Genomic DNA, 14,764 nt, shown 5'->3' with positions numbered 1-14,764 from the left:
AAGAATATGAAATATCAAAATGGCCCCAAGAAAAAGTTAAAACTCAAACACACCCATGAACAGGGAATACAGGAAAAAACGCTCAAGGTGTTGCATAAAAATAGATGATTTATCGAACGAACTGTCCTGATTTGGGGCTTGGAAAATAAGATCCCAGTGGTTTTAACCTCATCAATTATTTTATTTTATTTTATTTTCATTTTTTTTAACCGCATCAATTTTGTGAGCTTAGTTCTTCACTGGGGAGGAAATGAGTCTCAGATACACCGGAGCCCTCACAGATAAATGTAGAGAAATTGACAGGAAACAGTTCGTTTCCTTTCCCGGACAAATCGGTCAGTTGGCTGGACCTCGCGCTGAGGATCTGGCGGGGAGCCGGACACAAATGCAGAGGCTGGGCAGGTGCCTGTGATGTCACCCAGGTTCAGAGGCTGAGCAAGCCCTTCCCCGGGGTTTGCTGCCTCTCTATCACCCACCTTAGCCATCAGCATCCTGTAGGCGTAGAGTCGCTTGCCTTTCCCCTTTCCTAAGGCTCCTTCATACTTCTCCACAAATTCTTGGGCCTCTCTGGTTAGGAAAAAAAAAGTGGGGGTGAGGGGGGTAGAGGCAGAACTTTAATCCCAAACTGAAAGAAATCTGAACTATGAGAGTGTACATGTGGCTGGAAGCCTTACGTGTTTTTATACCCCTAGTTAGAATGTAAGCTCTGTGAAGGTAGGGCATTTGTTTCAGTCACTGACGTTTCCCAAATGCTAAGAATGGTGCTTAGTACATGGTAGGCACCTGTAGGCAGAATTTTGGCTCCCATGACCTTTGCCCTCTGGTGGTACACCCGTGAATGTCGAAAGGGACTTTACCGATGTAATTAAGATTCCTGACTTAATTTAAAGATCTTTCTTTTTAACATTTATTTATTTTTGAGAAACAGAGTGAGACAAAGCATGAGCGGGGGAGGGACAGAGAGAGGAGATACAGAATCTGAAGCAGGCTCCAGGCTCTGAGCAAGCAATCAGCACAGACCCTGATGTGGGGCTCAAAGCCATGAACTGTGAGATCATGACCTGAGCCGAAGCCGGACGCTCAACGGGCTGAGCCACCCAGGCACCCCATGACTTAATTTAAAATAGGGAGATCCGGGGTGCCTGGGTCAGTTGAGCATCCGACCTCGGCTTGGGTCATGATCTCACAGTCCATGGGTTTGAGCCTTGCGTCAGGCTCTGTGCTGACAGCTCAGAGCCTGGAGCCTGCTTCAGATTCTGTGTCTCCCTCTCTCCCTGTCCCTCCCCCCACTAGCACTCTGTCTCTGTCTCTCAAAAATAAAGAAACTTAAAAAAAATTAAATAAATAAAATAGGGAGATTATCCTGGATTCTCGGGAAGGGCCCAGAGTGACCACATGAGCCCTTACACACAGAAGAAGGCAGAAGAGTCAGACAGATGTGGCAGAAGGGGAAGTCGGAGGAATTAGAATGAATTCTTGACCCTCTGTTGCTGGGGCCCCTCAAGAGGACGCCACGTGGAAAGCAAGGGAAGGAATTGAATTGCGCAAAAACCAGAAGAGGACCTCTAGCCCCACATGGGCACCTCACGTCTGCTACTACTTTGATTTCAGCCCGGTGAGACCTTGAGCAGAGAATCCAGCCACGCCACGCTGGACTTCTGGCCAGCAGCACTGTGAACACGTAGATGAGCACGGTCTTAAACGGTTACACTTGTGAAACTTGGGTTGCGGCAGCAATAGAAACAAACATGGCAAAGCAGATGAAGGGGATTGAGAGGTAAAAGATGCCAGTTATAAAATAAGTAAATCACGGGGTTATAAAGTGCAGCCTAGGGAATACAGTCAATAATATTGCAAGCGTGTTGTATGGTGACAGATGGTAGGCGGACTTAGCGCAGTGAGCATTGCCTAATGTCTGTGAATGTCGAATCCCTCCGCTGAACACCTGAAACTAACAGAGCGCTGTATGTCACGCTTCAGTGAAGAAAAAGGAAACGGACACAGTGTTCACCAGAAATTTGTGGACTGCCTGAATGTTGAATGAGTCAGACACCGATCAGTTGGTCAGAACCGACTCCTGCCTGAGACCCGACTGCTAAATATTCAGGAACTTGACCCGCGAGCTGTTAAACTGTTGGTAGCTTGAAATTGGCCACGGTGGGAGTCTTTAGACCACAGAAATCAGCAAAGGCTACAAATCAGGCCCCCTCTATCCCACCCCCCAGAGACCCAGTTTGCCAGCAGCCACCGGATTGACCCGCACAAGCGGGTGAGGAAGGAAGTCCATCTCAGGGGGGGCCGGAAGAATACCTACCCCGCCCCCACAGCGCAGGCGTGGGCAGATGACAAGAGTCAAAGTCGCATTCTAACCTCAGGTCAATCCTGAAGCTGGTTTTTATTTTTTCCGATGTCTCAAATTAATGAGGCTGACTGTTTAGCTCCTGAGCCCAGGGTCAAAGCCTGGTCTGTGTGGGATTAAGTCTCTGTAATGGGATCAGCTCCTTTTTGTCCCCTAGGCAGGACATGTCCAGTCAATGAGCTATCTGGAGCTACCAACATAGCCATGTCACAAAAAAATGTTTTCGTAAAATGTGTATTTCTTTTTTTTTTAATGTTTTATTTTATTTTTTGAGAGAGAGAGAGAGAGAGAGAGAGAGAGTGCAAGCAGGGGAGGGGCAGAGAGAGAGAGAGAGGGAGACACAGAATCCGAAGCAGGCTCCAGGCTCTGAGCTGTCAGCCCAGAACCCGATGCGGGGCTCGAACCCAGAAACCGTAAGATCATGACCTGAGCTGAAGTCGGACGCTTCATCAACTGATCCACCCAAACGCCCCAATAAAATGTGTGTTTCTGTTCTCTTCTTGTATCTTACATTGAGCAGAGGCTTGTAAGCGCTGGGAATTTGTGACCTTCAATGTGCCAGCTTTTACGATTTGGGGACTTCAAATGAGGATTCTCAAAAGTAAGAGCCAGCTCTTGTGCCAGAGCCATTGAGCCTGGCGGCAAATGCTTCTCTTCTTGACGTTCAGACTCTGTGTCTAGACCCCCAAAGAGCACTCAGGGGAACAGAGGGCCCTGCCCAGCGCTGGGTGCAAACTCTGAGGACCATTCCCAGTGAAGGACCCACCTCATTTAAGAACACTGATGGACCGCAGCAAGCTTTTCTGGGTCCTGCAAAAGGATACAAATAGTAACAACTAACTTTTTGCTGCGCACTCCTGTACCCCTGTTACCTGCAATCCAGGCTCTCGTGTTCTTCCTTACCAGAGAATATTTGGTTTATGGAAACCACTCGCTCCTGCCCTGCACTTCCTAATCCTTGCACATCTCACTTCTGTAAGGTGCTTCTGTCCCCTCCTCGTCACCAACGGTCTTTTGAAACGAGAGCATGGCACAAACTCGCCTTTTTCCTCTCATCGGATGGTGTGCGGTAAACGCAGTGAGAAGTCAAGAGAGGAGGGACCCGTTTGTTTTGAGGAAGCTTCACGGGGCCTGGATCTCCAGGTCACTCCTGGCAGTGATGATGAGCCCCTTAGGCGCCTCCAACACTCGGCAGAGGAGGAAGCTATGGAGGAAGGGGCTTTCAGGCGCGGTCACCCCACAGACAGCGCTTCAGAATCCCCTCACGTTCGCCTCCCGGAGGACCCTCCTTGGAAATAAAGTGGCCCAAACCACAGTTTGGAAAACACGGTTGGGAGGGGGCCAGTGATTGCTGCTGGGAGGGAAGGAGGTGTATTGCGCCAGAGTGGAGCCCCAGGCGGGGTTCTGTGCCTCCCAGAGTGGCACTTTTCATCTAGAAATGGGGACAAGGATGTGAACATTGGAGGTGTGCATGCTCGCAAGGTGAGCATAGGGACTTCATTCAGCAGGCAGCCACCCCTCCCCCTTCCGAGGAAGCAGCAGTTTCTGGGGTGGGCAGCTGATAAGCCTCTGCCAAGCTCAGGGGCTCGGGTGGAAACTTCTGCTCTCCCAGGTGCCTTGACAAGGGGCTCAGTGACGTGGCCTTCCACAGTGGAAACACTCTGAAGTTGACCCAAGGCATCTCTCAGAGACATTACATACCTCCCCAAACTCTTCCCTGATGAAGGAGCTCAGATTCAAAATCACACTTAATTTATAGATGCACAGCTAAAACTAGACACAGAGCCACTGTGTGCTTGATCCTCACAGAGCTTTGCTGTCCCTTGCAGGACACTGGGAGACAGCATCAGCCAGCCTGACATCTAGAAGACACCTGAAAATAGGAAGGATGCACTCGAAGGTCCAAAGGAGGTGGCGAGGGGCTGGAGGTGCAGAGTGGTTAAAGGCGGCCTGGGCCAGGCTGGCTTGGTGTCTCTCTTTGTCCCCAAGCAATCTCCATTTTCAGCTGTGGAGACAAGGGTCAAAGAAACCCTGAACTTCATGCTAAGTGGAAATTCAGATCAGTCAGGTGAGGCACCTGCTCTAGAGACCTCAGTGAATCAATCTGAGGGAGGGGAGGTTAAGCGAGCATGCCTGGCTTCCAGAAGTGGTGGTTTAAAATATGTCACCAAATTATTATTCTTCCCTTTAATATGGAGAACCAGGGGTGCCTGGGTAGGCTCAGTTGGGGTTGAGCGTTGGACTCTTCATTTCAGTTCAGGTCATGATCCAGGGTTGTGAGATTGAGCCTCATGGCAGGCTCTACACTGAGTATGGAACCTGCTTGGGATTTTTTTTCCCCTCTCTCTCTCTCCCTCTCTCCTGCTCTCTCTCTCTAAATTAAAAAAATAAAAAATAAAATAAAATGGAGAACTAAATTCTTCTCCCCTTGAATGCAGGCCAGACTTAGTGACTTGTTTCCAATGACTAGAAAGTGGTAGAAGTGACAGTTTATGACTTCTGAGATGAGGACATAAAGGGTATTGTGACTTCTTCCTTGAATACATCCTCTTCTGAGGGAAGCCAGCTGCTATGTCATGAGGATATTCAAGTATCCTCTGAAGGGCAACTGAGGCCTTTTTTTACGAACCAGCACCAACTTGTCATCCACGTGAGTGAGCTACCTTGGAATCGATTCACCAGCCCCAGTCAAGCCTTCAGATGAATGCAGTCCTGTCCAACATCTTAACCCAACCTTATGAGAGACTCCAAGTCAGAACTGCCCAGCGAAGCTGCTCCTGAATTTCTGACCCATAGAAGATAATAAATGTTTCTTATTGTTTTAAACTACTAAGTTTTGGGGAACTTTATTATACATCCCGAGATAATATACTGTAGAACTCAAACCACTGCTATTTTTGGTGCTTACACTTTTAGGTTTGTTACATCTTCCTCTTGGTGGATTGACCCTTTTCTCATTCTATAATGTTCCTTTCAGTCCCTGTCAATTTTCTTTACTCTGAAGTCAAATTTATTTGATATTCACATAGCCTCTTCTACTTTATTTTACTTAACATTTGCATGGTATATCTCTTTTTACCATCTTTGTACTCTCAACCTACATATATCATCATATTTAAAGTGAGTTTATGGACTCACTTTGTGGACTGTATGGAGTTAAGTCATTTTAAAAATTACTCTGCCAATCTGTCTTTTAGTTGGTATATTTAGACCACCTACATTTAATGTAACTGTTGATATGTTAGGGCTTAAACCTACCATTTTATTTTTTGTTTTCTGTTTGTTCTCTCTGTTTTTCATTTCTGTTTTCTTGTTCCCTGCAGGTTACTTGAACATTTTTTAGGATTCCATTTTGGTTTATCTATGATGGTTTTTAGCATTATCTCTTTGTATGGCCTTTTCAGTAGTTGCTCTAAGCAAAATATTATGTAATATATTATGTTATATTATATTATATTATATTATATTATAATAATATGATGTAATTATTACTGCATATTATCATATAATATAGTATGTAATGTAAGGTGTGTGTTTGTACACATACACTCATATATACACACACATATATATCATATACATATACATATATATCATATACACATATATATATCTTATCAAAGTCTACTGGAGCTGACATTTTACTAGGTAAAGTGTCAAAGTGTTACTTCCCTGTATGTTCCTTTATCCTCCCATTTATAATTGTCTTAAATATTTCTCTACACTCATTGAGAACCATATTAGATGATGTTATGATTTTTTCTTCAACTGTCAAACATAATTTTAAATACTCAAGAGAGGAAGGGAAATCTATGACAGTTTTCAATATTTTTGCTCTTACCATGTTCTTCCTTCCTGATGTTTGAGGATTCTTTCTTTTATCATTTCCTTTTTGCTTAGAGAATTTGCTTTAGCCATTCTTTTAGGATAGTCTGCTGGTAACAGATTTTTTTTAGGTTTTGTTCACCCGAGAATGTCTTGATTTCTTTACTCTTAAAGGATATTTTGCGGAATATAGAATTCTTTTCATTTAGCACTTGAAAAATTTTTGTGCTCCCTTCCTCTGTCCTCCAGGGTTTCTAATGACAAATTTTCTGTCATTCTAATTGCTTTCCCCTTTAGGCAATGCACTGTTTCTCTCTGACTGCTTGTAAATATCCTGACTGCTTGTAAGAAGTTTGACTGTGATATGTCTGGACATAGATTACTTTGGGTTTATTGCGGGAGGGTTTCTTTAGCTTTCTTGAATCTGTAAGTTTTGCCAAATTTGAGAAATTTGGAGGCATTGTTTGTTTGAAGACTTTTTCAGCCCCACTTTGTTTCTCCTCTTTTCTGGGACCCTTCCCCCAACCGTCTCATATTCAGGGTGAGGGATTTGGAAGAGACGCTAATGTAAGAACATTTATTATAGTCCCACACGTCCCTGAGGTTCTTTTCACGTTTTCTCCCAGACTATTTTCTCTCTATTGTTCAGATTGGGTAAATTCTCTTGTTTTACTTGCAATTTCATTGATTCTTCGCTCTCTCCATTCTGCTGTTGGGCCCACTCGTTTGTTTTTTAAAATTTTAGTGATTGTATTTTTTTACTTCGAAAATTTCTAGTTGTGGGGCACCTGGGTGGCTCAGTCGGTTAAGCGTCTGACTTTGGCTTAGGTCATGGTTTCACAGTTCAGGAGTTCGAGCCCCGTGTCAGGTTCTGTGCTGACAGCTCAGAGCCTGGAGCCTCCTTTGGATTCTGTGTCTCCCTCTCTCTCTTCTCCCCCTCCCCTGCTTGAGCTCTGTCTCTCAAAAATAAATAAACATTAAATAAGTAGTCTCAAAAATAAAAATTTCTATTTCTTCGTTAGTTTCATATATTCATAACTGCTCAGTGAAGCACTTTTGTAATGGTTTCTTTAAAATCTTTGCCAGGTGATTCTAACATCTATATCATCTTGGTGTTAGCATCTTTAGTTGTCTCTTATCATTCAGCTTGAGATCTTCCTAGTTCTTGGTATGATGAGTGATTTTCAGTTGAAGCCTGGACACTTTGGATATTATAAGACTCCAGATCTTGTTGAAATCTTCTGTTTTAGCAGGCCTCCTCTGACACTGGCCCAGTGGGTGAAAGGGATGCTGTCTGGTTACTTCCAGATGGAGGTCCTTGTTCTTCCCTTGGCCTACTTTGGCACCTGGGGCTGGGTAGGACTCTTCATTACTGCTGAGTGGGAATGGGAATTCAGGGAGGCTCAGAGGGCTTCAGGGAAGGAAATCATCCGAGTGGCACTGGACAGCCAGCCAAAGTCACCTAGATGCAGCAGAGGTGTGAGCACAGCCTTGCCCTAGTTCACCTCTGTCCTTCATGCACCGTCATCCTGCTTCGATTGTCACAACAACTCTGCCCGGGTCAATCAGCTGCCCGAGTGGGCCAGAGACGGGTCCCCACACCATTGCTTCTAAAAAAAGAAGATGTAGTCTGGGAATGCTACTTGTGATGGGAGGAAATCATGGAGGATGCGAACATTCTAGAATGTTTAGTAACCTTAGACAGATGATTACAAATTAAGAGTGTAGATGGGGCGCCTGGGTGGCTCAGTCAGTTAGGCCTCCATCCGACTTTGGCTCAGGTCATGATCTCAATGGTTCTGAGTCTGAGCCCTGCATCGGGCTCTGCACTGACAGCCTGGAACCTGCTTCCGATCCTCTGTCTCCCTCTGTCTCCCTCTCTCTCTGCCCCTCCCCCGCCTGCTCTCTCTCTCAAAAATAAAACAAATAAACAGACAAACGCAAAAGACAGATTAAGAGCGTAGGTACCGGAGCCAGAATTCTTGAATTCAAATGCGGGCCAGGCCCCTTACCTCACCTCGTAAAACTTGGGCAAGTGGCCTGATGGCTCTGTGTTTGCTCATCAGTAAAGTGGGGGCAATAACAATGGAGTAAAGGAGTTGTTACCAACAACTGGTTTGGTATGCAACTGGTTGTTACATACCAGCATTCAGAATAGATCTGGTACCCAGGGGGCACTCAGCAAGCGGTGGCCATATGTACAAAAAGAAAGAGTACTGAGAGATGTGTTAGACACAGCTCCGTGGACAAGAGCATCCAGTTGAGTGAGGACACCGTGCCTTGGGCATCTGAGGGGCAGTAAATAACTCAGCCGTGCCTTGGGCATCTGAGAGGCAGTAAATAACTCAGCCTGAATGTGGGGCGGGCGGTGGGGGCTTCCCCGCAGAGGGCACGCTTGGCCCGAGTCTTACAGGGTTGTAGGAATTAGCCAGGTGGGCCGGCAGAAAGCAAAGATCTTCTAGGGAGAGGCCCCAGCTTGCTTGGAGACCCAGAGGCTGTCCACCTTGGACCTGACTCTGGGATAAGGAGTCTTGGGAGAGGGAAGAGGAAGGAGGGAATCGTGAAGGGAAGAGGCCAGTGTGGGTTGAGGAGACCTGCCCCGGAGACAGATGCCTGGGTCTGTTTGATTCCCCAGGCCTTAGCCGCTGGTACCGGGGGCGGGAGCTCTGCCCTCCGGCTGGAGGAGATGTCACGCGTCTCCTCTGGGCAGCCGAACAGCCCTCAAGAAATGTTCACGGTCCCCGAGACTTCAGCCTGCTGGAGATCTCATTTCCACGAGCACCTGGGTTGCTCTTTTTCCGCTGTTAATAAAAGATGTGTTCAGGTGACACCTGAGTGGGGGCGAGGTGGTGTTAGAGTGACAGATGGCTGTTCTGGGCCCCCTGACAGGAGGAAGAAGCTGGCCCTGAGGGATCAGGGAGAGGAGACCCAGAAGACAGCCCCTGCCCATGTCTGCACCTGCCACCCGAGCTGTAGCCAGCAGCCACATGGGATGATTTCATTTAAATAAATTAAAATAGAACAAAAAATTCAGTTACTCGGTCACACTAACTGCTTTTCCGGTGTTTCCCAGCCACATAGGGCTAGCGGCGGCAGTAAGAGTGTAGCTTTAGAGCATCCCCATCGCGCCCCAAAGTTCTGTTGGTCAGCACTGGCCCGGAGGCACCACAGGGAGGCATTTCTTCCCGTAGGAGCCTGGGGCCCCCGGTAATAATTTGCTTGGGTGCGTAGAGTCAGCTAGGTTTACCAGAACTCCCTCAGGGTCTGCACTGTGGGCAGCCAGCCTCTTCGCTCCACCTCTTGGGGGCAAACGGGGAGGCCGAGTCAAAATACAGCTGCCAAATTGTTCGACATAATAAAGGGTGAGGCAGTTGGCAGACTGGAAACTCAGGTGTGACAGGAGCCAGCAAAAGTGGCTTTATGAAGAGGGAAGGACAAGGGGAGTGTTCCCCTCGCCCCCCAGCCCCCAGTGGCAGAAAAACCAAGGGGGAACTTGGGGGGAAATGGCAATATTGGATGGGATTTTTTTTTTTTTTTCCAGTAGAAAACCAGTTAAACAGTGTGACCCCTGGCCTTAGCTCAAGACTACGGCAGAGACGCGAGACTCACAAAACGCTTGGTGTGCCGGCCTTTCGTGTGGAAACGGGAGAAGGGCTGAGCTGAAAACAGGAGTCAGGGGCTTGGAGAGGAGGAGGCCCGAACAACATTCATGGAGCGTCACCTCAAGCTTGGGCCTTGAGCTGTCGGGCATCTGGGACTCGAGAGTAGCTGAGACAGTCACACGCCCCGTCCTCCACACGCCCAGCGTGAGTGTGCCACACACGAAGAGGTTCTGGGGCCCAAAGAACACAAAGGGCGTTCTGAACGTGTCGAGGTGGGGAGGGTGGGGGCTGGAAAGCCGCCCAAGGGAGGCACGTCGGTGCTGGGTTGTGAGGGAGGTGTAGAAGCTGCCAGATGAGAGGAAAGGGACACGAAACAGAAAGGATGCCAGGTTGGGTGTAGGCCAGAGCCCCACGATCCTCTGTCTCTCCCGCCAGACCCTGTCAGTGTTGGCCAACAGCAGGGCCTCAGTCAATAAACAGTCACTGCTCACGCCTGTCTAGGCTCTAACAACACCCCCCTCTCCCCCCCAGGCACTATGCTTGTGCTAGGAATTGAAGGGACCAAAGCAGAGTGGGAGGGTAAATCTCCCTTCCTGTCAAGGGGCGGAGAGGGGGAAGGGACTCCGGGCCCATCAGAAGGAGCTGAGCCTCTCGAACATCAAGAGGCCCCTGGCCGACCACCACCTGCTCACCTGAGCTCAGTCAGCTTCTTCGCCATGGGCCAGGGCTTGCTCCGCACGGTGGCAATGAGCTTCTTCTTGTCTTCTAGCTGCTCCAGGATTCGGGCCAGTTCCTCCTCTGACAGAGACTCCCCGACAGAGGCACTGGAGGCCAAGGAGGGCGATCTGGAGGCAGAGCCCGGGGCAGAGGAGGGGAGAGTGAGAAGTTGGTGAGTGTCTTCAGGCACCCTGCGGAATGTAGGGGAGCCCACGGGCAAGGCAGGCGGGCTGTGTTCCCTGACCCTCCCAGCCCTGACCACCCCTCAGAGGCCCGCCCCTGCTCAGAAGCCCTCAGTGACTCCCAGCACCCATCAGAAGAGACTGCCACTCTGTCCTGTAGCCTAAGACACCGGGAGGGTCGCCTCCCCCAACTTGATTTCTCTGCATGCTCCCTGCCCGCCGCATTCTAGCACAGTGCTGCCCAGGAGAGATACAGCCCGAGCCACGCGTTGTCATTTGAAATTTTTCTTTTTTTTCTTTTTTAATTAAAAAAAAATGTTTTTTAATGTTTATTTATTTTTGACAGAGAGAGAGAGACAGAGCATGAGCGGGGGAGGGGCAGAGAGAGAGGGAGACACAGAATCGGAAACAGGCTCCAGGCTCTGAGCTGTCAGCACAGAGCCTGACGCGGGGCTCGAACTCACGGACCGCGAGATCCTGACCTGAGCTGAAGTCGGCCTCTTAACCGACTGAGCCACCCAGGCGCCCCGAAGTTAAGTCGATTTCAAAACTACAGCTGTCCATCCAAGTGAAGTAAATTCACTAACTTTTGTGTCAGTTCAGTAGCATTAACACCGAATTAAAATGAAGTTAAGTGAGGGGTGCCTGGATGGCTCAGTCAGTTAAGCAAACTCTTGGTTTCAGCTCAGCTCATGATCTCACGGTTCGTGAGATCGAGCCCCAAGTTGGGCTCCGTGCTGGCATGCGGAGTCTGCTTGGGATTCTCTCTCTCTCTCTCTCTCTCTCTCTCTGCCCTTTCCCTGCTCGTGCTCTCTCTCTCTCAAAATAAAAAATAAATAAATAAACTTAAAAAATAAAGTGAAGTTAAATTAGAAATTCAGCTCCTTGGTCACACTGGCCACATTTCAAGGGCTCAGCATGTGGCTGGTGGCCGTCGTACTGGATGGCACAGCGGAGGGGACTTGCATTCGGAAACCTTCTCCCTGTGTAAGGAGCCTCAACATCTCACAGCCGAGACCACATGTGTTCGGCTGCCACAAAATTAAAAAAAAACACTTTGTAAATGTTTACTTATTTTTGAGAGAGAGAGAGAGAGAGAGAGAGAGAGTGCAAGAGGGGGAGGGTTGGAGAGAGAGGGAGACACAGAATCCAAAGCAGGCCCCAGGCTCTGAGCCATCAGCACAGAGCCCGACGCGGGGCTCGAACTCATGAACCACAAGAACATGACCTGAGCCGAAGTTGGACGCTCAACCAACTGAGCCACCCGGGCATCCCCGGCTGCTGCAACATTTTAGTTGTTGTGTGTGTTCCTCACAGTGTCCTTTGCTTGCGGAAAAAAAACTCTGAGCGGGACAGCTGCCCATGGGGTGAGGGAGTGGGTGGAGAAGGCCAGGCCCAGGCAGCCTTCTTAGCCACTTCCATAAATGTAAATACAGGATGTGGGCTTGGGTCCCTGCAGGTTTTAGAGAACAATTTGCAGCAGTCCCCATGAGTTTTAATTTCTGAGGAACTCAAAGAACGGAGGAGACCTCATGGGCCGGAGGAGAGAAGAGGGGTCCAGCACCTCGCTGGACAGCCGAGGGCACAGGAGTGTCTTGCCATGCCTCATGCACACCCCATGACGGCTTCCTTTGAGTCTCTCCTCAGGGGTCCCTCGGTCTGGGAGTGCGGGGCATTCAGGCTTTGCCTCAATTCCCTGTGTGCTTCAGGGACTGGCCGAAATGCTTACCTTCTCGATGGAGAAACCCGGATGCCTCAGGGCCCCATGGAAAAGGCATTTCATCAAACCCTTTCTCGAGTGCATATTGCTTTCCACCTTGTCTTATGATGACTGATGCCCATGTCCTATCTTACCTACTAGACTGTCAGCGTCTGGGGAACACGACTGAGTCTTTTCCGTCTCTCTCTGCCCTGTCGCGGCACTCAGCTGAGAATGGCACCCCTTGCTTTGCCTCTGCCGTCCAGACACCTGCGGTCTGCTTGGGGTGGGGCAGCCTCCCTCGAACGCTCAGGACACTTCAGGGCTTGATCAACATGCATTCAAGTTCTCTTTAAGTTGCTACGGGCACCATGCACTCTTTACCCCTTTAGCTTATGTCCAAGGACAATCAGGCAGGAGACAAAAGCCCTAACCAAGCCGGAGATGACCGGCATGGGTGACAGAAGAAATCAGTGGCCCTTTTGAGGGCCTCAGTTCCCTCTGTAAAGGCAGGGAGGGGCGGTGGAACACCTTTTTGAGGGGGTTAGACCCCGTGGGAAGGAACATCACCTTCACCCTAGCCCTGCTTCCTTCCACTGTTTCAAAAGCCTCTGCAGCCATTATCAACAGGGATTCTTAAAACATCCCGGGAAGTGAGGAAAGCTAAAAAGGGGGGGGGGGGGGGAAGAGAAGGAGATGTCCCATCAAAATTGGCAGCAAAGAATGGAACCCAAATCCTGACTTGCTGACTCCTGAAGCTGGCTCTGTCTGTGAACCCACATGTGCCAGCGCTAATGGAACAAAGGAAAAAAACAAACCCCCCACATCCTAGGTTTCAGGGCTGGTGGAATCCTCGAGGGTCCTTTAAATCAATGCCACCTTTCACAGAAGAGGACACAGGTCCAGACTGGGAAAATGGCGTGCTTAACTCCTACAATGACTCCTAAATCCAGTTTTGTTCTTTTCTCTCAGTTCCTCTTCAAGAGCTGCGGTGAGCCACCAGCTGAAATTTAGGAGACTCGGGATCTGGTCCCACCCCGCTGCCATGTCACCTCCCCACTCGGTACGTCCATTTGCAACTGCCGGACACGAGGCACTGCGCTTGAGAGCACCCAGTGTCCCCTCCGCCTAGCGTGGCCAAGACCCTCTTTCCATTTCTGCCCCAGATGGGGAGAGCAGGGTGGTGGAAAAGCGGGGGACAAACAGAAGCAGGAGATTGGAGGGGTCACCTATACCAGGGGAGGGGACATCAACCCTTTGTCAGGGGAGGGAGAAAGGCCAAAGGAGAGGAGGGCACTGATCATAAACGCACCTCGATCAGAATCACAACATACCTGTGCTTCTTCAGCCGCTTCCACGTCTCCTCCTTCCTCGGCACCTCCTTTTCCTTCTTTGAGGGTGCTCTCTGCTCCTTGAGGGAAGTCCTCCCATCCTTCTTCCTCCTCTCTGTGCAGGTCCTCTCTGCGGAGCTCCGCCCCCGTTCCCCCAGCTCTTCTCGGTGTCTCCTGCGCTCTGCCTGCTTCCTCCGCGGGGACCGCGGCCCTGGGCTGCCCCCGGCCCGTTCCTTCTGGCCAGGCTGGGCTCCGCGCCTGCCCGCGGCACCCTCGGCTCTGGGAGCCCGCTTCTTTGAGGGTCTCCTCCCGGACCTGTCACCTGCAGGGGCAGGAGTTGGGCAGTTCTGGCCTCACCCGCCTCCACCCCAGGAAAGTGCCCCCGGCTGTGGGACACCAGATGTCCAAGATACTTCCTGGAGCTTGTTGGCTCCAAAGGCCACCTCTTTCGGAGCCCCTGGACTGGGATGAGAATTAATGTCTCCCTCTTCTGACCGGTTGGCACTCCCACGCTCTTGCCTAAACCTCAGGTAGAGGGGGGGCCACCTGGGTGGCTTAGTCGGTTGAGTGACCGACTCCTGGTTTTGGCTCAGGTCGTGATCTTACCGTTCGTGGGTTTGAACCCCACGCCGGGCTCTGCACGGACAGTGTGGAGCCTGCTTGGGCTTCTCTCTCCCTCTCTCTGCCCCTCCCCCACTCATGTGCACGCTCTCACGCTCTCTCAAAAAATAAATAAACATTACAAAAAAAAAATAAAGCTCGGTTAGAGATTTAGGCACATGCCTTTCCTCTTTGTGGGTGTGCAGCTCTTTGGGGTCAGAGCGGAGTCATCTCCTGACCCCCAGGGCCAGGCCAAGCCCCCGTCTCTGTTTGGCAAGGCTCTGTCTGGACCACTGACAGGCTCCTTTCTCCAGGGGCTGCTGTCTCACGGGACCCCGCCTGTGAGTGTGTGTATCAACCATGACTTTGTAGCATTGGCAAACGGCCTGGTTGAACAGAATCTACAGTACGAAATTTCCTCAACAGTTTGCCCAACAGCTAGGCTAAGT

At 49.7% G+C, this 14,764-nt stretch overlaps 1 protein-coding gene across 1 annotated transcript in view; it reads right to left on the bottom strand.

Annotated features, from left to right (window-relative positions):
* The window catches only part of TMC2 (transmembrane channel like 2), a 56,724-nt gene that overhangs the window by 40,399 nt on the left and 1,561 nt on the right, over positions 1 to 14,764 (bottom strand). Inside the window, exons 2-4 of the mRNA XM_045447338.1 lie at positions 13,719 to 14,037; positions 10,479 to 10,631; positions 477 to 567 (exon numbers count right to left, since the gene is read on the bottom strand). Coding sequence (XP_045303294.1) covers positions 477 to 567; positions 10,479 to 10,631; positions 13,719 to 14,037 — 563 coding nt within the window. The remainder of the gene's footprint in view (positions 1 to 476; positions 568 to 10,478; positions 10,632 to 13,718; positions 14,038 to 14,764) is intronic.

This window comes from Leopardus geoffroyi, chromosome A3 (genome assembly GCF_018350155.1).
Source record: "Leopardus geoffroyi isolate Oge1 chromosome A3, O.geoffroyi_Oge1_pat1.0, whole genome shotgun sequence".
In the NCBI taxonomy this organism is placed as follows: Eukaryota; Metazoa; Chordata; class Mammalia; order Carnivora; family Felidae; genus Leopardus; species Leopardus geoffroyi.
This window is presented reverse-complemented; position numbering and strand designations above follow the sequence as displayed.